The sequence below is a fragment of the Balearica regulorum genome, chromosome 16, assembly GCF_011004875.1.
Source record: "Balearica regulorum gibbericeps isolate bBalReg1 chromosome 16, bBalReg1.pri, whole genome shotgun sequence".
NCBI lineage: Eukaryota > Metazoa > Chordata > Aves > Gruiformes > Gruidae > Balearica > Balearica regulorum.
This window is the reverse complement of record NC_046199.1, coordinates 7,662,434-7,683,792: the sequence shown is the minus strand read 5'-3', so window position 1 is coordinate 7,683,792 and position 21,359 is coordinate 7,662,434. Positions and strand designations below refer to the sequence as shown.

The following is a 21,359-nucleotide window of genomic DNA, read 5'->3' as shown; positions in this document are numbered from 1 at the left end:
TCAGCCGCCGGACCAATCAGCAGCCTCCTCTTCCCCGACGCGCTGCGCTGTGAGCCAATCCTTGCCACGCTCGCCTCGGGAAAGCCGACCAATGGCCAGGCTCTTCCCACAAGGCCCTGGGGCGCCTCTCGGGCGCCGTGGGAGCCCGCCCACCCCCCGCCCGGTCTGAGGGAAGCCGGGTGCCCGCGGGGATGGCGAGCGGCTCCCGAGGGACACGGCCAGCAGTAGCCGGGCCGTGGGGACGAGGCTGGGGGCGGGTATGGGCCGCGAGGCCTGGTGGGCAGAAAGCCAGAGGACGGGTTTTATAAGGAGGAAGCAGGAGCCTTTTTATGGATTAAAGAAGGGGAGATGCTCACTGAGGAAAAGAGCAGCCAGAAGTGAGGGGTGTGTTTAAAAAAAACAAACCAAAACACCCATCAGTGATCTCTTCTCGTGTTAAATAGAGCAGGCTTCTGAAAAACTACACGAAAAACCCATCAACACTTCTTAAAACTTTATTGATTTACCACTCGATTAAAGCATGGAATATTATAACAGTATTATACATAGTATTTTCATGTAGAAAACTTTACATAGTTTTTTGTATTATATAATTTTGGTATTCTCTCAAAAATGTATACATCCATTGGGCAATGAATGCTCTTTAAATTACTGATATTAAATGCACTTAATATGGAGATCTTCAAAAAACTTAGGCATTTTAAATATGTGAAAACATACATTTTACACAAATTACATTAAAGGTGCTGAACAATTTACATTTTTGACAGAAAAAGCTTAGTTCTACTTCAGACTAAATGTTACTATTCTTAATCTTACTCATTCTTAACAGAAGGACTGAGCTAAAATTTAGGGGGTGTTTGCTTGTATTAGTGGACATTGGTTTAGATTGTGAACAGAACAATTCAGAAAGTGAGATGAGCCATGGATAACAAACCACTGTAAAAACAGTATTTTCTCGTACTGTAAGACAAGAGAATCACCACGAAAGGGAGTTTTTAGGGTTTTCCTCATTAGCATCCTCCCCCTGCCTACCTATGTCCTAGAGGGTTCCAAAATAAGAATAACAAATATCATGCAGTCTCCATATTTATACCATTATAGGTAAATCAGTTTATAGTTTAATTTGTTGCATAACACTACTTTAAGAGTCTAAGAAGTTAGTTTTTATTACTCCATGTATTGCACAGGTGTCTGGATCTCTACCAGGATGTGCTGACACAGACCTTGCTCTCAGCCACAGCTCCACTAAAACCCTACAGGCAGATAAAGTCTGTGTCAGCAGTGGCAGAACGAGATTGGAACCAGCAGCAACTACTGCAGGAGTTCTGGCTCAGCATTTTTACCTTCATTAAGACATCTATGGGTTATGATTTCTCTGACTGTATATGGGAAACCAAACAGCTGATGTGAGTACAAGTGTTTCAGGTACTACACTGAACGTACCATTCTTATTGCTTTAACATATACAATCAATTCCAGAAAACTGACAGGATTAAGGCTGTTATAATCCAAATTTATTCCAGTCCCCCGTCTCCTTCATGCATTACAGAGTCTAGGATGTTTTGATGTCACATACCTAGTTTCAGCAGTTTGAGTGGTATAAATACAATGAAAACTTTACTTAAGTAAAAGAACAGTCTCATAACTAAGGCTGAAGGAAAGGATTGATTAAAGGCCCTTATTCTATATGCAGAGACAGTACACATGTTGCACATTACAGTAAAGAAAGCCTACAATGCAACTTTAAAGTAAAGATCTGAAAATTAAGAGACTTGTTTTAAGACAAGAGTTGTAAGGCTTTCAAAACTGTAAAATACAGAAAAAGCATGCAACTTTAATAGCGTGTGTTTTGATGGGAGATAAGGGTATACATTCAATGAGGCAGTGACATTCAAAATCTGAAAAAATAAAGTTTAAAATATTTTCTTTAGGACTACCTAGGACCAGAAGAAGAGTAGCCTATTCTTACAGATTTAAATAGAATTAAAATAAATACTTCATTTTTACTGTAATAGATGAAGTGATGTTACTACAGAATGAGCAACTAGACTAAATGCAACACAAAAGGACATTTCAAATGCAGCAAGTTAAATATCAGCATTGCTTATTTCAGTCTTTTCCTATTGTAAAATATCACCATATATTCCCTTCTATTAAATATTACTGTATAGGTTTCATCTAATGGGTGCTTAAAAGTTAAAGAGCCACAACCACCATTTATTTTTCTTTGGTCAAAAATAAAAAGTCAAAATGTAAATGTCTTACCACTACTGTTGGCTGCAAAACCATTCCCAAACAATGCTTATGTAGAACAAGCAGATTTACTGAAGAGCACCATATGAACCCTTTGGAAATAGCTCACACAAAAAAAAAGGAAAAAAGAAAAAGAATCCCAACAGCTCTGAGAGTGGAATATCCCAAGACAACCTGAACTACAGCCACCCCACCAGGAAACTCAACTTCAAAAGCAAAGTAACAGGTTAAACACTTAATACCATTTAAGTAGGTTGTTACTGTTTTGTTTGTTTGGTTTTTTTTTAACAATACTGTTACATTTATAGGTTTGGCTAATATGGATAACACAGCAGTTAATAAAACACCTTTGTTTATTTTAGGAAGTGGAACCTCTCCTCCCATCTTGCCATACTCTTCCAGTTTAGAGAAGTCTTGAAATTAAGATTAGTTCAAAGGACAGACGCCAGCCCTGCAGTACTTCAACTGTAAACTGGTATGCTATCATGGAAACAGTTGTCACAGAAAACTGATGCATTTTGAAGAAAGAAAGAAAAATCTCTAGGGGAAGCAAAGCTGCAGTGTTAAGTCACATTTGCTTCACAGATACCAATAAATTTCTATGCTTTGAAAGTAACTCATAGTACATGAATGAACTTAAGTTTAATTTTGCTAGAGCAGCTTTGTGGGAATTCAATTTTATTTGAGATCACAACAGGAACTAATAGTTGAGAACAAAAATCATTTGCACAAAAAAACCAAATCAGAAGTTACAGATCTGCAGTAGAGAGACAGAACCTGATATGTATTAAGGATGAGACTTCTTGCTAAACAGATACAATTACTGCTAAATACATTTAGTAAAGGGTAAAAAAAATGTGATTTTATTTGTTCTGAACCTTGGTTTTAGTATTACTGTATATGCTCTGTCCATGATCTGACAATGTATAAAAGGTAGGCAGTGGGGGGTTTTTTTGACTTTTTTTTCTTAAATGCCTTTAACTCAAGACTAAATAAGCCAAATAGAGTAGATGCTATTGTGTGATCCCGATGTAAAACCTTCCACAAAGACATAAATTAGTTCTAGAAGATGGAGCACTGATATTAAAAAAGGTTTTTAAAATGACTTGCTAAACAGGAGGAAAAACCCCTTCCCCAAATATCCCACAGGCTGTCCACTTCAAAAACCGTAACACACTGCCTGGTCTAGTCTGTACACACAAAGAAAAACCCAGAATGATCTCAGGTGGTCATTAGCCACTGCAGTTTAGTTTATTATGAACACATGTGCTAACATCACAAGGCTATACAACTATAGTAATTATTTCCAAGGGGGATAATTTCTATTGAGGAATCCAGCTGCTTTATCAGATTTAGCTGGGATGCAAGACTGAACAAGTGATAAAAGACTAGAAGAGACAGACATGATCATAAGGATGACTAGCATTGAAACAAAGACTTTACATCTACTGTATTAACTCTGTAAGCAATAATTTAAATTAAACTGCTGATAGTTTTGTAGGATGGACAGAACAGGATTTGTTTTCCTCCTCCCCAAACGCCATTGTGGTAAGAGTAACTTGCTGCTTGGTTGATACACCAGGGTCGCATTTTTTCCCCATCCACTTTATTCCATCTCTGGACCATAGCTTTATGTACAAGCAGAAGTAACCAACCCTATTTAGGGCTACCATGAAGGCAAGTTCATCCCAGTTGTCCGTATCTGCTCCTCTGTTATGCAGATTTTGAACACAACACCTATACGTAGGAAGAATTTCCGTAGCACAGCTCGAAGCTCAGGAATCAGGTCAAATTGCATGATTTCACACAAGTATGGATAATATGTTGAAGCATGTGCCCTAAACTATCAAAGAAGATATGAAAAAAGAACATTATTCTATATTACTATAGGAAAGTGCAGAGCTTTTCAATATTCATGGCTACACCAACTTTTTAAAACACAAGGTCTCACCCAATCAAAGGCCCATCAAGCCCAGTGTCTGTTTGCCACAGCAGCCTTAGCAGATGCCTACAGGAAACCACAGGCAGAGCATGCATTTAGCTTTCCTTCCTTAAAACAGTCAGACTATTTTGTGGCTCAGGGATTTCTAAGGCTAGAGGTCGTATCAGGGACTACTTGTAGAAACATTCCCCTCTAGTGCAAATTTGTCCAGTTGCTCCTCCAGCCTCTTTAAGATTAATCATCCACAATACGTAACAAAGCCTTCCACAGCTGGACCAGTGTGTGAAGAAGTATCTCCGTTACGTGTGTGTTTGAGGTTTTCTCCCCTCCAAGTGACTTCCCATCTCTAAAACTCTCATTCACCATCTCTTCCAGTATAACAATTATCAGTCCTTTCCCTCTCTTCATGCTAATGATGACTTTATGCACCTCTCGTTTTTATTTCTTTTCCAGATAAAAGATAACTGAGTAAAAGTCTAACCTACACACAGTTCCATGGATAGGAGCCAGTCTATATCCCTTATTCCTGTTACACACTCTCAACACTCTTCCAGCTCCACTACACCCCTTTCGATATGGGGGATCAGAACTGCAAACAGTATTCAAGATGCCAATCTGTCATGAATTTACACAACAAAAAAAATAGGGTTTGTCCTCTATTCCTTTCCTAATAATGCTCAGTACAAGTTACAGTGAAAGCTGATGGAACACTTTCATCATAGAACTTATATAATAAAAAGTTACTGGGATTGTGTACTACGGAATGGCCAAGGCACCATTTTATTATAGTCTTTTAGTTGAGACTATTCTCACAACACAGCATAACCACAGGGACATTACTGAATGGCTGCTACATGGAGAAGCCAAGTCACCACTACTACTGATTTCTTAAATTGGTAAATTGCAATAAAACATTCCAAATCACACAAAAGTGAACTGAAATTACACGCTCTGCAGTACAGAAAAAAACCCCCCACTTTAAAACAAGATGAAGCTCAACAGTATGGGAAAGTAAAAAAAAAAAAAAAGGTAAGCAACTTCCAGAAGTTTCTCTGCATGTCCTAATGTAGTGAATATTTGCATTCACTTTTTCCTTAAAAGGGCCAAGATCCTGAAAATAATTTTTTGCCATCACTTAAGGAGCCAGAATTCCAGTTCTACAGTGGTGAAATTTGCCTCTACCACTCTAGTGCAACTGCAATACAGCACAGCCTATCTTTTATTGCACACTCATGATGCTTTTCTGTGAAAGCTCTGTAGTAATTCCGTTGATATTTCTATCCAACTGTGAATTTCATGGAGGCAGTCATTTTTATAATGTAGAATGCTTGGAAAAAACGCAGATGTAACAACTGCTGTATTTCAAGGAGAGTACATGCTACATGAGTAAGTGAACTAGCCACCTTGCAATACAGATGATAATAAAGACTGAATTCAACAGAAGCAGAAATGAAGAAATACCTGAATGGAAACAGATGTGACTTCCAGCCTGTTCTTACCTTTTCATCACTGATTTTTAGTGTTTTTGTTAAAAGCAACAGCAGGAGATTGGTCCAAGCTTCTCTGTGGCTTTCTGAGTTCACGGTAATAAAATATGCCAGGGCTTCACTGCATACACTAAAGAGATGACACAGTTCACATAAAGAAAACCCACAAGAAGTTGTTATAACATGCACTGCTTGTCCTCTCATAGTGTATTTTGTTTTCAAGCAAGATGCATTTCCAAGAGGAAGTTTTCAATCACAACAACTTTAATTACACAGGTTTGTCTCAATGGTTTTTCTGTTACAGTAGCTGGTAGAAATAACTGAACTGAAATAGTTTTCATGTTGTCAACAAAGAACCATTCAGTCAGAGGTGAAAGAGTCCATTTTCCCCCATAAACATTCTGTAATTAAAGTGCTGTCACCTTCAACCTGCAAACATTAATTCCTGATCCTTACACTGGGACAGCTTAGGCAACAGCAACATGAGAGTTTTCCCTCCAAATGTGGACTAATAACGATCTGCAGAGCTCAGCATCACAGATTACAGAGGGATTACTACTGTGTTAGTGAATTCTTGGTCCTTGCTCTAGACTGTCAACAAGGCACAAACTGTACCACTTCCTGTGGCTTTTTTGGAGCACTATTTTAATTAGAAAGGGAATGGAACCTCCTCTTTTACACACTAAAAAGATTAGTATGTCCATAGATGCTGACAAATCAGAATGCTACTGAAATCCACTGCATTAATGCCAACAGCAAGTTTAAGAGTTCTCTACATTTGATTAGAGATTAGTAGTCCGAAATTTCACGTACCAACAACTCTCTTTTCAAATAAAGGGGACCACAATATCTTTTTATATTTAGCATAATTTTCTATGTTTACCTAAGTTCCAGGTATACACCACCATTTTTGTAAAGAAAAGTCTATGTCAGGCAAGAAGGTGCTTCATTTATTCCAAGTAGATTGCTTCCTTACTGCTAAATTAACTTTTAATAAACAGTGAGTTTATTTATTCATATACTGATATATAAATATATACTTTTATATATATTTATTTTATATATATTTATATACATAGCACGCTCTGCTCAGCAAGTTAAAACAGAAGATTTGTATTGAGGGATGCACCATACTGGCTGAACGCAGAATGCACCATAACCAAGGCGATACTCTTACCTAAGCAATCGCTGTTGTATAGCGTCCCAGGAGTCTCGGCGGTTTTCATCTACATACATTCGAAAGAGTATTCTCAAGCAACAAGCCAAGCTGCTGGTCTCTTGTTTTAAGAGATTGGGTTTTGATTTACCCTTGAACCCTGGAAATCAGTTACACATGGGGAGAAAGCGAACATGCACATTTGTAGTTACTAGCCTAAAGGTAAAGTTTATCAACAATACCTCCACTAGTGAACAGTAACGATTTCTTGTCCAGGTAGTATTTCCTCCTCCTTGATTTTGACCGAGACCTAATCTATTTATAAAGATATTTAACTACAAAAGTGCCAACTGTGTAATTCTACTTTAATAAAAAAAAGCAGATAACTTAGCAAACAGAATTATTTTCTCAAGTCATCAGGAAGGAGACAAGTAATAAAAGCATGCAACACTCATTAACTGTAGAGATTATTGCAATGGTATACTTTTGTATCTTGATAGCCAACACTATAAATGGAGCTCAGTATTTTTATCAAACTAAAAATAAAAGCCTCACCTGCTCTCCATAACACAGTTCGTTGTTCATAATTTGAATTAAAGGCTTTTGAAAATGAATGAGACTCTTGCAGACAATCTAGTAACTTAAAGAGGTGATGTGAGGACATGTATTTATACATTCCTTGGTCTTCTGTGTCAATGTGGATATCTGCATCCAATGCATCTCGCTGTGGTGAGGGGACAGAGAGGAGTGTCAATAACATATTCTTTTTATATCAGCTTAAAGAGACTTTGATACTTCACAGACCACATACCACTGACTCGATTCCATTTTTAGGTACAAGTGAAATACTAGTACAATACAACACAGCAGAATGATCCTGTCAAATATCATACTTGCACTCTTTTCAGTGGGGTATTTTTAAAGAGAGAAGTTATGAACTATCCTACTTATTGATAAGATCAAGAAAAACAAGGGAAGAACTTCTCTTATCAAGGCACAAAACCATCATAGCAATACAATATAGAACATTTCCTCTCCTCTAGGAGCTGAGTACGTCTGCTGAATTCTGAAAAACATCAAAATGAACCACAAAAATAGTGCAAGTTAAATGTTGCATACTGTAGAAATTCCCCATTTTGGGCTAATGTAAAACTCCATTAAAATTGGTCAATATTTTTAGCTACTTTCATTCGGAATTTAAGTATACCATCCCCAAAACACTACTTGAATGCACTAGCCCAAACTTCTAACTTAGGGCTTTGTTAACATAGCCAAGCAAGAGCTACCTTGCACTATTCCCTAGAATCAGTATTTTCAGGGACAAGGACATCTCCGAGGCAGGTAATGAGTTAAATAGCTTGACCATTAACCTTGCTAAAGTTCAAATTTGGCATCTCCTCCAGTGTAAACACCTAGAGGCTGAGCAAAGCTCCAACTGGCTAAATGAAGACACTCAGGCTAAAAAACAGAAAAGAATGCTCTCCCCAAAACAAACAAAAAACATTCTTGATGAGTATGTAATTCTTTATAAAAACAATGATAACAATTATATTGATAACAAAAATAATGGTAATGTAATTATAATAATCCACCAAGCAGACTGCCAGGAAACACTGGAGGCAGTAAAAAAAAAATAAATCACAGCTTAAGACTAATGACACAGACATTCAGGGTAGTGCTAAGAGTTAGAAAAAGGAAGAGACTATACACTCTGTTGTAAGCACACTTCAGAGCATTCCACAGCCTTTGTACTTTACTGCCACAACAAGATTATAAATAAGTCTGGTGGTACCTGAGCTGCAGCCATGTGCTCAGCATCTTCCTTCTTGCTTGTTGCTGGATAGAACACTATATTATCAATGGTCTGTATCAATTCCAGCTGTACCACACACTTTATAAGGAGGCCAGCAAAGAGTTTCTGGTCTAATGAAATGGAGTAAGACAAGTTTTAGAAGCAAACTTATGACAATTCACTTACAACAGTCTAGCAGAACACTACATCACCATTTTGATATTTAGTGATGCTGTGAATTATCCTATAAAGAGGAAATTTCTCTGCAAGCCATAAACACAAGTTGTAAAAATGTACCCCAAGTTTAAGTGCCCAAAAACTTTCTCTACAGAACTACAAGTAGACTAAGAGTGGCTATAAAAGTTCATTTAATAAACTTGCATGCTTTTCTTACTTGTATAAGGACCACTTTTCCAGCTCTCATCTGTTGGATTTGAAAATTGGCTTTGTCCTCTTTCTGAAGCATTTTTATCCATGCTGCTTAGAGACTGGTGATCTAGGTCTAAATCCTAGAAGAGAATGCAGAACAATTCTAGCAATCCAAAACTCTAGATACAGACCAGCTATCAGTTTTCAGATGACACTAATCTTAGATTCAAAGGCTCCCTGCATCCATTCTTTATATCTTATTTTACAATGACACCAAATACAAGCTAATGTCAATTTTAGTATTTGTTGTCAAGTGTGTTTACTACAATAAAATATTTTGAAAGCTAACGTAACACACAACCCTTCAAGTTATTTTGTTACACTGAATTAACTCTTACCAAGTGTTTTTCAGCTGAATCTTCCTCCATTCCTGCAGGCCTCCATGTCAGCAAGCTTCACAAAGTTAAAAAAAAAGAAAAAAGAAAGAAGAAAAAAGAAAAAAAAAAAGAAAGGTTAAATATTGTTGCTCAGGAATTGTGTACTAGTATGAGAATTAAATTTATGAACTTACACATGAGGAATAGTAGTCTTGAAGATTTCTAGCATACAATTGCATGTCTGCCCCCAGACTTCAGGGCTGAATTTCTGTCCATTTAGTATTACCAGGTTTTCTAGGCAGTTCGTACCTGATCGAGCCAACTGCTCATTATCTGTGAAAGAAATTCCGTATTTATCAACTTCTACAATATCAATGAAAAATTAAGCATTCTCTATTACTGCTCCATTAAGCATTTTTACCAATATTGTGAAACGCATGGTATCTTAGCTCACAGTAATAAAGTATATTACAATAATTTCAAGCTTAGGAACTACTGAATAAAAAATAGTGTTTAAAAAGAGAATTCATCAGATTGAAATCCGAACAGGGAAGACAAAGGACAGGAGAGAAGTAGAAAGGAAGCATACAGTGAGCCAAAGAAAGGAAAAGCACCAGTTAGAAACTTATGATTTCCTGCAAGGTAGTCCCCCCACATGCCATGCTAGCCACATGCAGGATTTCAGGCATAAGAGTTGGAGCCCAAAAGAAGACACATTCTTTAGAAAGTTGCATCTAAAAGTACTAGATGGTTGAGAGAAGGGGAGGGGGAGAAAAAAAAAAAAAAAGAAAAAATCAGAATGCACATGTGTGTGTATCTGTAAACAAATGAAGTATTTTATCCACGCAGCCAAATGGAAAAAGGTTGTTGGCAGATTAACACAACTCTTCATACGCTTTTGCTCTGTCACAATAGCACCATAAACACTATAAACACATTAACAGAAGAGCTGCCTGACTAAATAGAATGATGCTCAAATATTTGAAGATACTGCATCCATCTATTACATAACCTACTGTCCCAATGGTAGGTTTTTTCCTTCCAAAATTCAGTTATTTTTCACCTTCTTAAGTAATGAGCATTTTAAAAAAATACATTAATCAAAAGATACAAGTAAATAAGCTACCTTGTTTTACACACCAGTGTAACTGTGCAAGTATGTCAGGAAGAAGGATCTCATTTAAAGCTTCATAAAACTGTGTAAATACATCACAGATCGCATAAAGTGCATGGTTGCACGTAGTGGTCATCCATTCAGATTTCTATCAGAAAAAAATGAAAAGTCTTTGTTTTTATGCGGGTTATTGTATGATGATAGCACTTGGCTTACGCATGGCTATTCAACAAAGGACGTGGCCTCTGAGGAGAGCAGTAGAATTTAGATAAAACTGAAAAGCTTCACTGCTGCAGATGTCTTGTCAGAAGCATTTAGTTGGCCACATGAATACTGTTCAGAAAATTATACATTTTCACAACAAAATGTGAATATTCTCCTTGAAAATACACAGATAGAACAGATGGACAGGTCACTGGATACTATGATGAGTTTCACACATACCACAGAACACAGCAGAATATAACAACATATCCTTATGTTTGGGGCAGTATGGGGTAGAAATACACTGACAAGAGAAATACTACAAACTGCTGTCTTGATTGTTTGAGTCCTTAAAAACCAACTCTAACATTTGCTTACTTTCTTGTTAGGGGTGGGCTGGGTTTTTTTGTTTGTTTTTACCTCTGTTTGTTGTTCGGGGAGTTTCATATTATCAAAAATCCGAAACACAATTCTGAACAGATCTTGCCACCAGTGCTTTTCAAAGGTATGGCCGTAACTCTTCATTATTTCAAACATCACTGTTAAACCTCTATAAACAAACCCAAATACAGGAAAAGATGTTAAAATGCATACCTGTGATCTCTTCATTAACTGAATTAAAAAAAAAAAATACAAGCTTTATTACCTTGTTCGAACATCTAATTTGCAACGATTGATGATACAGGAAAGTTCAAATAAAATGGGAAACCATCCTCTGACCCATACTCTATCCCCAGGAGCAACATTCATGTCATCACTTGTGTATTCTCTTAATACCTTGGAGATAGGCAGGGAAAAAAAACATTAAAAAAAATCTCAAAATTCCTTAATTCTGACAGATTTAGATACTACTAGTGGCAAAGACAGACTTCAAAAGTTAGCTTAGTTTCTACCGTAAGACTCAAATCCTGTAAAATATAAGTATAAATCTGAGATATCTATTTGTGAAAACACTAGAAAGACACTTTCGCACTCAAAGAGTTGTGGTCAACTGCTCAATGTCCAAGTGGAGAACGGTGATGAGTGGCGTTCCTCAGGGGTCAGTACTGGGACTGGCACTGTTCAACATCTTTGTCAGCGACATGGACAGCAGGATTGAGTGCACCCTCAGCAAGTTTGCCGATGACACCAAGCTGTGTGGTGTGGTTGACACGCTGGAGGGAAGGGACGCCATCCAGAGGGACCTTGACGGGCTGGAGAGGTGGGCCCCTGTGAACCGCATGAAGTTCAACAAGGCCAAGTGCAAGGTCCTGCATGTGGGTCGGCGCAATCCCAAGCAAAACTACAGGCTGGAGAGGTGGGCCCCTGTGAACCGCATGAAGTTCAACAAGGCCAAGTGCAAGGTCCTGCATGTGGGTCGGTGCAATCCCAAGCACAACTACAGGCTGGGTGGAGAATGGATTGAAAGCAGCCCTGAGGAGAAGGACTTGGGGATATTGATTCATTGATGAAAAGCTCAACATGAGCCGGCAGCGTGCGCTTGCAGCCCAGAAAGCCAACCATGGCCTGTGGTGCATCAAAAGAGGTGTGACCAGCAGGTCGAGGGAGGTGATCCTGTCCCTCTACTCTGCTCTTGTGAGACCCCACCTGGAGTACTGCCTTCAGCTCAGGGGGCCCCAGTACAAGACAGACATTGAGCTGTTGGAGCGAGTCCAGAGGAGGGCCACAAAGTTCAGAGGGATGGAGTACCTCTCCTATTGATATCCAAAAGTAGAATTTTCCACTTTGCAGGGATAGGTTGAGAGTGTTGGGATTGTTCAGCCTGGAGAAAAGAAGGCTCCAGGGAGACCTACTTGCAGCCTTCCAGTACCTGAAGTCGGCCTACAGGAAAGATGGTGAGGGACTGTTTATCAGGGAGTGTAGTGATAGGACAAGGGGGAATGGGTTTAAGCTGAAGGAGGGCAGATTTAAATTAGATGTTAGAAAGAAATTCTTTACTGTGAGGGTGGTGAGGCACTGGAACAGGTTGCCCAGAGAGGTTGTGGATGCCCCATCCCTGGAAGTGTTCAAGGCCAGGTTGGGTGAGGCTTTGGGCTACCTGGTCCAGTGGAGGGTATCCCTGCCCATGGCAGGAGGGTTGGAACTAGATGATCTTTGAAGTCCCTTCCAACCCAAACCATTCTATGATTCTATGAAATACAGAAAATCAATACTTAAATCTGTTTTACTTAAGTCCTGCTCACTCTTAGTTAAAAGGTTAGTCTCAATTTAACAGTAGAAGACAGTGTAAGAATACACAAGGGTAAAAACTAAAAGAAAATACCTGTGGTCTTTCCGAAACATATTTTGCGCAATACCGAATAAGTCGAATAGCTTCCATGCTGGTGTCCGGAAATGCAACATTACAGGCAAACTCAGAGAGACATTTTACTGCATCCTGAAATGAGTCAATTGCTGCTGGAAAGTGCTGTTGAAAAACATTTGCTGTGAAGAACAAACAAATACACTTTTTAAAGTTTACTGATATGGAAATTTATAGATAAACTGGCATTGATCTACAGATGTCAGCCAAGGTATATCACTACCAAATGGACAAACACAAAAGGACCAGATCAAATATTCCAGATGAAATATGGTTCTCTGTCTTCCCTTGCATTCTTCCCCATCCCACCCCACCACCGAAATTTGTGAGCATCACATTTTCTCAGGTTGGATAATTACCAATTTTATAACCTAGGATTATTTCATGGTTTCTTATATGGTTCAGTTTCCTCCCACAGCATATGGAACCCAAAGCTCTTAAAATATTTTGAGAAATAATAGGAGTAAAGCTTGATGTTAGCTTCCCTGCTGTGAATGAAGTTCCCTAAATTTACCTAAACTGTAATTACTCATATTTTGTAGCAAGAGAGGAAAAAGCAGTTAAGATTTCAGATTTAAGGGACAGACGAAATACAAAACAAATCCAACGTGTACAAGCTTTTGAACAAACTACAACTCCCAAGATCTATGCAATTCAAGTTAACAAAAAGCTATTTGGTGGTAAGAGAGCAGTTTTAGGACATTTAAGAAAACTATGATCAATATTGAAGGTCCACTTCAAGAATTTTTGAGTTGGTTGTCTTCCTTTGAAAGTGGCAGCAGTACATTGTTGAAATATACTTTTAGAGCAGGTAGCCTATATGAACTGAGCTCTACAAGCAGTCATGTACCAGAGTCACAAGCTTTATGGTCCCACCATACGATCCTGAACAGGTATGGATGTTTGTTAAATGCATTCCTTAATCCAAAACAACTTACTGTGACACACAGGGCAACATAGAAACTTACTGAATCTATTCCAAACTTGAGGAGTTCTGTAGCAGGATACAGATATCTAAAGTCTCCTGATTTCTTATGGACAGGAAAAACAACAGGCAAGACCTAGCTACAGAGTTTAAACAGTCTGCCTGCAAGAACTTGTGTTTGTTTACCTGGAAATACAAAAATCTTATTCAGATGGGCCTTTTAAACTAGAATCACAGCAGCTAAGCTAATTTGGGTACTTGCATCTGTTGAGCATTACTTACTAACTATGTGTGCTGTAGTTTGAAAGGCCAGCTCCACAATATTCCCATCATGATCTGATGCTGCTTGATGAAAGACTGCAAAGATATTCTTCCAGCCTGAACGAATATTACCAGCTTGAGAGTTCACCATCTGAGCAATACAACGTATTACCATATCCCGAATAGTTGGGGATCTTAAAGGAAAAAAAAAAAGAAAAAAAGAAAAAAAGAAAAGTCAGACTTTCACAAGTGGCACAATTTTACACTGGCATACAGTAACCGCGCCCCTTCCATGTACACGACAATCTAATCCACACCAAGTAGGACTAAAGCAAGCTAACATAGAAATTGCAGTGCATCACACCTGTTTTTCTTCATAATATGCTCAAAAGGCCTTAGGAAGTCTTTCTGGAAGCGGAAGTTGGCTAATTCTCCCTTCTCAAGAAATTTCATTGACAGCTGCCTTAATGAGTCTACTGCAAAGATGGCGACATCTTCATTAGGGTTACATCCAACCTAGAAGAAAAGCATGTTTTCACTTACCATCTAATGTATTACTTACATGAATAACAAATTCATCACTCAAGTTTCATGTCAGTCCACTACAAATCGCTAGCATGTTCTACCTTTCAGATAGGAAATACTTAGAAAATAGGGAGTTACTTTTGGAGAGGGCTTTTTCAGTCATTTGATTCAACTAAACAGACCCATGGATTTTGTATGCCAGAAGCGCAGAACTAGAACAGCTAGCTAGACACTAAAAAAAAAATAATAATAAAAAAATAATTTAGGTTAAAAACACCCCACCCAAACATGATTCAGCTCCCTGAGGAAAGTAACTTTGCTGTTCCAGGATCATCTGTATATACACTTTAGAGGAAAACTAACTTGGCATTTGATCAGAAGGATAAGACAATGGCATAAAGAAAAATGACAAAATCATATAATGGAGTGACTAAAGATCACTCCCATAAACATTTCCATTTCTAGTTATACACTTTGGGATTTTTAAATAGGTGTGCTTTAAGTGCCTTTAATGGATTTATTTTTTTTAAATATCACAACCTACACCACTAAGAACATAAAAAGAAAAAGCTGATTAAAGAAGCCCTGCTATTCATGTATGTTCTGTAACTTGATTTTAAAAAAATAAAATACCTTATTAAAGTGATCTCCAATCACATGCCAAATCCTTGACCACTGCAGCCTAATGCGATTCATGTTGTAATACGATATCTCCACTATCTTCTGCAGGCTGAACATACGGGGATGATGTGGGGAAGCCAGCTCATCCATGGAAACAGCACACAGCCATCGGACAAAGTCAACTGAACATTATAACACACTACTGTTAAGTTCCAGGTGTTACATTGCAAGAGTTCCTGCAACCCACCAAATGGTCAGCATACATACCTATTGCATTTCCATCCAGCCTCGTTGATCCTGTAAATATCCTATGGAACAAATAAACGAGTTGCAGTTTTAGCTGCACGTCCACAAGAGTCAATCCCACCTTAGAGCTGTAGGCAAATGTCAGCACATCTCCTGGAAGTACTTTACAATCCTCCATGCTACGAACTCTGCAACTGTTTTATTCTTACTCATTGGCAGCAGTTCGTGTCTTTCTCCTAGTCTAAGCATTCTCTTCCCTGCTGCAAGTCACAGCCCACCATGCTCGTTCCTCACACCAGGAAACAGGCACAGGCTCACATCTTTAACCAGGGCAAGTGGTGCTGAACACTTGTTTGGGTGACAGTACGTTAAAATTTCATAGGGAGAATAAAAAGACATTAACAAAGCTTTGTTGCAAGACTTTACTGGATGCGAGCCACCTGCTTGATCTTTACACGGTTCGAGAATACTCTAAGTTGTGGCTGTCAAAACAGATAGCAGAAAAACTATGGATGCACCATTGTCCCCTCTTTCCTTTCAGTTGTTCAGGGTCTTGAGAGGACTTCAGACCACTGACTGTGGTTCATACAGAACACTGATAAGTGGAGAATGTTCCCAAATATTTTAGATTTTGATATGGTAATTGACACATTTATGTTACAATAAATACTACAAGTCTGAATGTATGATTCTACAGACTTGCCCAATAGTTTCAATAATTATAAAAAAGTCTCCTTTCAACACATGGTTTATGATAGCGGCATCTCTTTAGACAACACTTTAAAAGGACAGATGAGAAAGATAACTATTTGGACAAGAATGCAGTGACTAATGAATAACGAGCTGAAGAACAGCAACTAAAGAAATGCTGAAATACTGAAGTTCACAAGACCAAAGAAATTGCCTGATTTAATAGAGTAAGGGCATTTATTCATTTCAGATACCTGTCCTGTTCAGGCTAAATCAAAGAAAAAAAGGGGGAAAAAAAAAAAGAAACCCAAGTACACAGACTATACACACATAAGGTAGACACAATTATCAGACAGATTTATAAAACAAAAAAAAGCTAAATACTGTAATACCAACCTAATTCTGGTCTTCAATGGCTTACTCCAAAGAAAAAAAAAGCATTAAAAAACATGCATACATGCAGTGCCCCTTCTCACAATACACTATATTAATTACGCTGCTATTTAATGACAGTCTGTCTTTTGTGACTATTACATGCCCAAGGAGATATACTTATTACTGGGTCCAGAGAAAGCATCTGAGCATCAGTGTCTTTCTCAGAAGAGAAATAGGCTTCAAGAACAAAAGTCCCTGTCAGAGTCTGCAAATAAAGTGAGGATGGTCAGTAACTTCAACTCGCATTCTCCCCAAAAAGAGATTATATTCTCAGTACCTGTCTACTGCTACCACTACACTCTGTGAACTCGTCTCTCCCACAGACTCTTGAATGCTTGCCATATGCCGTTTATCAGCTCCACTTCCAACGAGATTACCTGCAACAAAAGCCATTAAAACCCCAGTATTTAGCATCATAAGTTGTGACTTAATATTAACCTCAACTTTATACAACTAGACAAAGAAAAGTGACTACTGCTTCCAATTAGCTTGTACATGGAGCAGATGGTTCCTTTGCCAGATCTGTGCCAGATTATCACAAAATTAAACATCCGGTAAGACATATGGGTTTTTTTTCCCCCTTAGGGCATCGTGTTTTAACCATCACGTTTATTAATTTAAGATGATGTAATGCTGTTAAGAAAAATTGGAAATGATAAAATATTATTTTAAAATATTAACTTTAAGTCAGATACAAATAATTAATGCTGAGCACTGTTCTGTTATACTCAGCAACATCACTTGTGTACAGCATCAGCTCCCGAGTATTTTCAAATTAAAATGTTTCCTTGATGGTTTTCCAAAGATTAAGGCAACTTGCCTTGTCCCTCTAATTTATAGCTTAAAATCTAAAGTTTGTTTCTTGCATATACCGCAGGAGCAACAGGAACTAGAACAGCAAGCCCAACATGCATAGATAAGAAATTCCTTTGGAAAACCAATTATTGATCATTGAAACATCCATTAGTTCCTAATGATAAATGGCTTATGTTTTTACTATTAAAAACAGAGTGTAAAAAGAAAGAACTGATAATACTGATAACAAAACCGTGACTTAGTAAGTATGGTAAAACACAACATACTCCAGCAAATCTGGAGGAGTTTTGTTAAATAGCTTAATCCTATTACAAAGCTGGAACATATTCAGTAATTACTAACACATCTTAAAAAAAAAAAAGGAACCATATATTTAAAGTTTCATTAATCCAATGTAGTGTCCCTTGGAAGCAAGTAAACATATTTCAGTATCTCATAACATCGTGCTTTCTTAACCATCATACTTCACTCATATGTGCATCTTTGTGAAGTCCAAGGTTATTAATCTTACCTAATCCCAGGCCCATAAACTCTTCCCCTCCAGACGCATAGCCTTTAATACTTCCTTCCCTTTCACGCCCAGAGCCAGATAAATATCGAGTTTTCACTCCAGTTCCTATAAGTTGTGCTAGTTCCAGCTGGCTAATACATTTCAAGATCTAAAAACAAAGATATTTAAACACTGTGTTTCTGGACACCATCATATTTTTACTCCTAACATATATTTAATATTTAAAACCTTCTGAGGTTCTCTAAACAAATTTGACAACAACAACAACAACACTGTTGATGTAGCTGAAACATTAGTAATACAACTAGAAATAAAGTTGAGCGATTCATTCAAGATCACCGGCTGCCATGAATCATTCCAATATGAGGAAAAAACCAAAGAGTACCCAAAAAACTAACTTGGATCTCTAACTACTAGAGGAAACTTTTTTATTACTTCTCATAACATCAACTTCCAAAACTATAAACAACTTGGAGTTGATCTTCTAGAGAGCTCATTGTCCCAGAGAGATGAAAATACAGAATTACTGCAGCTACCGCTTCAAGTAACAACATTCCAGTGTAGACAGTGAAAATACCAACGTTGTGCCTTGCCATCAGCACAAAATTGACTCTCCTTTCTTACTCCCTCACTGCAGCATCCCTTGGACTTGCACAAGCATTTGTGATGGTATGCTGTAAGCCAGGTCCAAGTAATTTTGTCAGCTAGAGTACCTTTTGGCTCATGTTATCACGTAGCCGAAGACTACTGCCAGAGAATATAATGCAGCAGAAATGTCCCTTTTAGCAGCAGCAGAGACTTCGATCTGATTAAAGAGGTCCTGGAAAATATGCTTTAAGAAAATACATATGAACCCAATAGCCTATCCTTATCTATCCCCCATCCAGTTATTTTAGCCCTAATTTCTCACGTGATCATGGTGTAAATGTTGCCAAACAAGTCTGGACCTATGAGCTAGAATATTTTTTTTTTCATGTGAACAAGAATGCAATAGTTTCTGTGCAGAATTTTCTGAAGTAAAATGAGATTTTAATACGGTTTTAATTCCATACCAAAAGCACCCAAGAATTTACAATATTGGTCACACAGTGCCTATAGGGTCTGTCAAAAAATGCAGTGCATTATTTTATATATACACATACATATATTAAAAAACACTAACAAGATAATACACTTGCACCCACATTTTAAAGAGGGTTGACACATGCTGGGAGCTAAATACAGTTATTAAAGACTGAAAGTAGCAGAAGAACAAAATGCTGCAAGTTTTCAGAGGACAACACAGTTGCACTATTTAAACCAATCAAGTTTTTACCTCATGCCAAGAGTTCCCAAGATAGTTGCCATCTGTGTGAGCGACTGTAATAAGTGTCTTAATGGTATCTATGTTCTTCTGTTTCATTTCTGTAATACTGGAACTGGCAGTCAACAAGGAAAAACGAGCAAGTGCCTGTACATAAGCATCTCGTTCAAGCTAAAAGACAGAGAAACAAGCATTGTAATCAAGTCCCTGAAGAGCTAAGAGAAAGCTACTTGTCCAGCCTGCCTACACAATTTTCCTTCTATGTACAGTTGGCAATTACATTAGAGCACTTTCCAGCTGAAGGGGAGTGGGATGCAAGTTAGCAAACACTCTTAATAGAAGATTTGGCAATAAAAGGAAAGCAGAGTTGAAGAAAAGCTTGATGATATCAAGATCTTAAACTAAAATGAGATAGTAATATTTTATTTTACCATTTCAAGAAATTAGATGAGATGCTTCATTTTCTATGTATAAGTTGTTTGTAATTCTTCATCTCCCTCCCTGAGCATACACTGCCCTTCGCAAACCCCATGCTAAGTCCTATACAAACCTGCATTCCAAAGATACAGGCTATTCTAATTGCACACCGTATTCCTTCCAAACAAAGGGATGCAACTTCTGTGTCATCACAGTTCTGCAGGCCAACACTGTAAGCTGCCAGCAATGGAGTCCATACAAGCTAAAAAACAGAAGAAACTGAGTTCAGAAATCTATTACAATTTTAGCCCAAAACACTAGGTAATTGAAAACAAATATATCCAAAGAGTCCACCTGTTGCAACACCTAACTCTTCAGAGTAACTTTCCACTTTTTTCCCATGCTTAAAACTCTTAGCAATGAAGAGGCAAGGAGAACTCCACACTCACTTTGAACATGGGTCTGACATGATCCAGATGAGTGGCACTAGTAAAAGGAGCCTTTGCGTGGCTTACTGCCTCCATGAGGGCTTTGGCTGTTTTAGCCATTTGTTCCATCTCCAAGTTGTACAACAACCTCCGCTGCTTCTCATTAGCTACACCTAAGGGGAACACCACACAGTTTTATTGGTTTCTTTTTCTAAGAGCATATTTCACGTCTTTGTGTTAAGCATCACAAAATGTTAAATAAAGGTATTGCAAATGAAATCTAACAGTTTGGAAGATTTTTATCTTTAGAATTCAGGAGGCTGTCATGGGTTGCGAGCCAAGGAACTCCAGCACTAAAACCCACACCCCACCTTAAGACTTTATTCTACACAAAGTAAGTAATTCAGCCCTTTATTATATGCTACATGTTATGACTTAATCATCGGAAGTTAGAGAGGCACACTCTAATAAGTCACTCTGCCTGTAAAAATGGATAGAAAATCCTTCACCTTCTTAGGCTAATATCCCCAGAACAAAACTAGCTCTCACCAACTTGGTAAGTTAATAACTTAAGTGTTTCTTTATCCTTATACTAAAGGCTGCAACTTCAATTTTCAAGCAAATCAATTTAATTCCTATTTTGACATAGGACACCTGCAAACAGCATGGAAAACACTGAAAAAACGCCACTATGCTTAAGATTCAGAAGTCACTAATTTGAATTAATATGTATAAAAAACCCCAAACAACCAAATCTAGTTTCTAGTGCCTCTCTGCAATAGTGCCAGATGCACTTACACAGCTATGCTTCCATCACAGAAGTAGTAGTATTAAGTAATAACTGCACAAGTTTCATTCGAAGTATCTATATTAGCTATTTTAAATGTAATTTATGTATTGCACAAAGATGTTTTCAAGAAGGGATCTGAACTCCACTATGCCATCCTGAAAGTTACTGCAATAGTTCAAGAGCATTGTGGTCTTTCCAGTTTCTAGTTCCTTCTTACTTGGTTTACTACTCTTGGTTGTAATTGCGTATTCTTTTGTCTCTTTCATTGCAATTTTCTTTCCTTCTATTTCTTCATAGATTGTGGATAAATACTCTACTGGCAGGTCTTTACTGTCATTGATTCCTCGATTCATTTTAATGTATTGCTCCTTTGTCATTTTATTTTTTACCTG

General features: G+C 37.9%; 1 protein-coding gene and 1 long non-coding RNA gene across 3 annotated transcripts in view; one reads left to right on the top strand and one right to left on the bottom strand.

Annotated features, from left to right (window-relative positions):
* Positions 1 to 1,996, top strand: LOC142604155 (uncharacterized). The gene is made up of 2 exons (XR_012838054.1): positions 1 to 224; positions 1,191 to 1,996. It is a non-coding gene; the product is annotated as an uncharacterized LOC142604155 (long non-coding RNA).
* The window catches only part of ARFGEF2 (ARF guanine nucleotide exchange factor 2), a 40,227-nt gene continuing 19,346 nt past the window's right edge, over positions 479 to 21,359 (bottom strand). For both annotated transcript variants that reach the window (XM_075768810.1, XM_075768809.1), the window contains 22 exons: positions 21,185 to 21,356; positions 20,199 to 20,350; positions 19,883 to 20,011; positions 19,345 to 19,503; positions 18,030 to 18,177; positions 16,980 to 17,079; positions 15,599 to 15,639; positions 15,344 to 15,513; positions 14,550 to 14,701; positions 14,207 to 14,379; positions 12,961 to 13,121; positions 11,344 to 11,474; positions 11,118 to 11,247; positions 10,506 to 10,641; positions 9,574 to 9,712; positions 9,401 to 9,455; positions 9,028 to 9,142; positions 8,634 to 8,764; positions 7,397 to 7,565; positions 6,863 to 7,001; positions 5,698 to 5,815; positions 479 to 4,099 (listed from right to left, as the gene is read on the bottom strand). In XM_075768810.1, the coding sequence (XP_075624925.1) occupies positions 3,923 to 4,099; positions 5,698 to 5,815; positions 6,863 to 7,001; positions 7,397 to 7,565; positions 8,634 to 8,764; positions 9,028 to 9,142; positions 9,401 to 9,455; positions 9,574 to 9,712; positions 10,506 to 10,641; positions 11,118 to 11,247; positions 11,344 to 11,474; positions 12,961 to 13,121; positions 14,207 to 14,379; positions 14,550 to 14,701; positions 15,344 to 15,513; positions 15,599 to 15,639; positions 16,980 to 17,079; positions 18,030 to 18,177; positions 19,345 to 19,503; positions 19,883 to 20,011; positions 20,199 to 20,350; positions 21,185 to 21,356 (2,997 nt within the window). In that variant the 3' untranslated portion in view covers positions 479 to 3,922. The remainder of the gene's footprint in view (positions 4,100 to 5,697; positions 5,816 to 6,862; positions 7,002 to 7,396; positions 7,566 to 8,633; positions 8,765 to 9,027; positions 9,143 to 9,400; positions 9,456 to 9,573; positions 9,713 to 10,505; positions 10,642 to 11,117; positions 11,248 to 11,343; positions 11,475 to 12,960; positions 13,122 to 14,206; positions 14,380 to 14,549; positions 14,702 to 15,343; positions 15,514 to 15,598; positions 15,640 to 16,979; positions 17,080 to 18,029; positions 18,178 to 19,344; positions 19,504 to 19,882; positions 20,012 to 20,198; positions 20,351 to 21,184; positions 21,357 to 21,359) is intronic.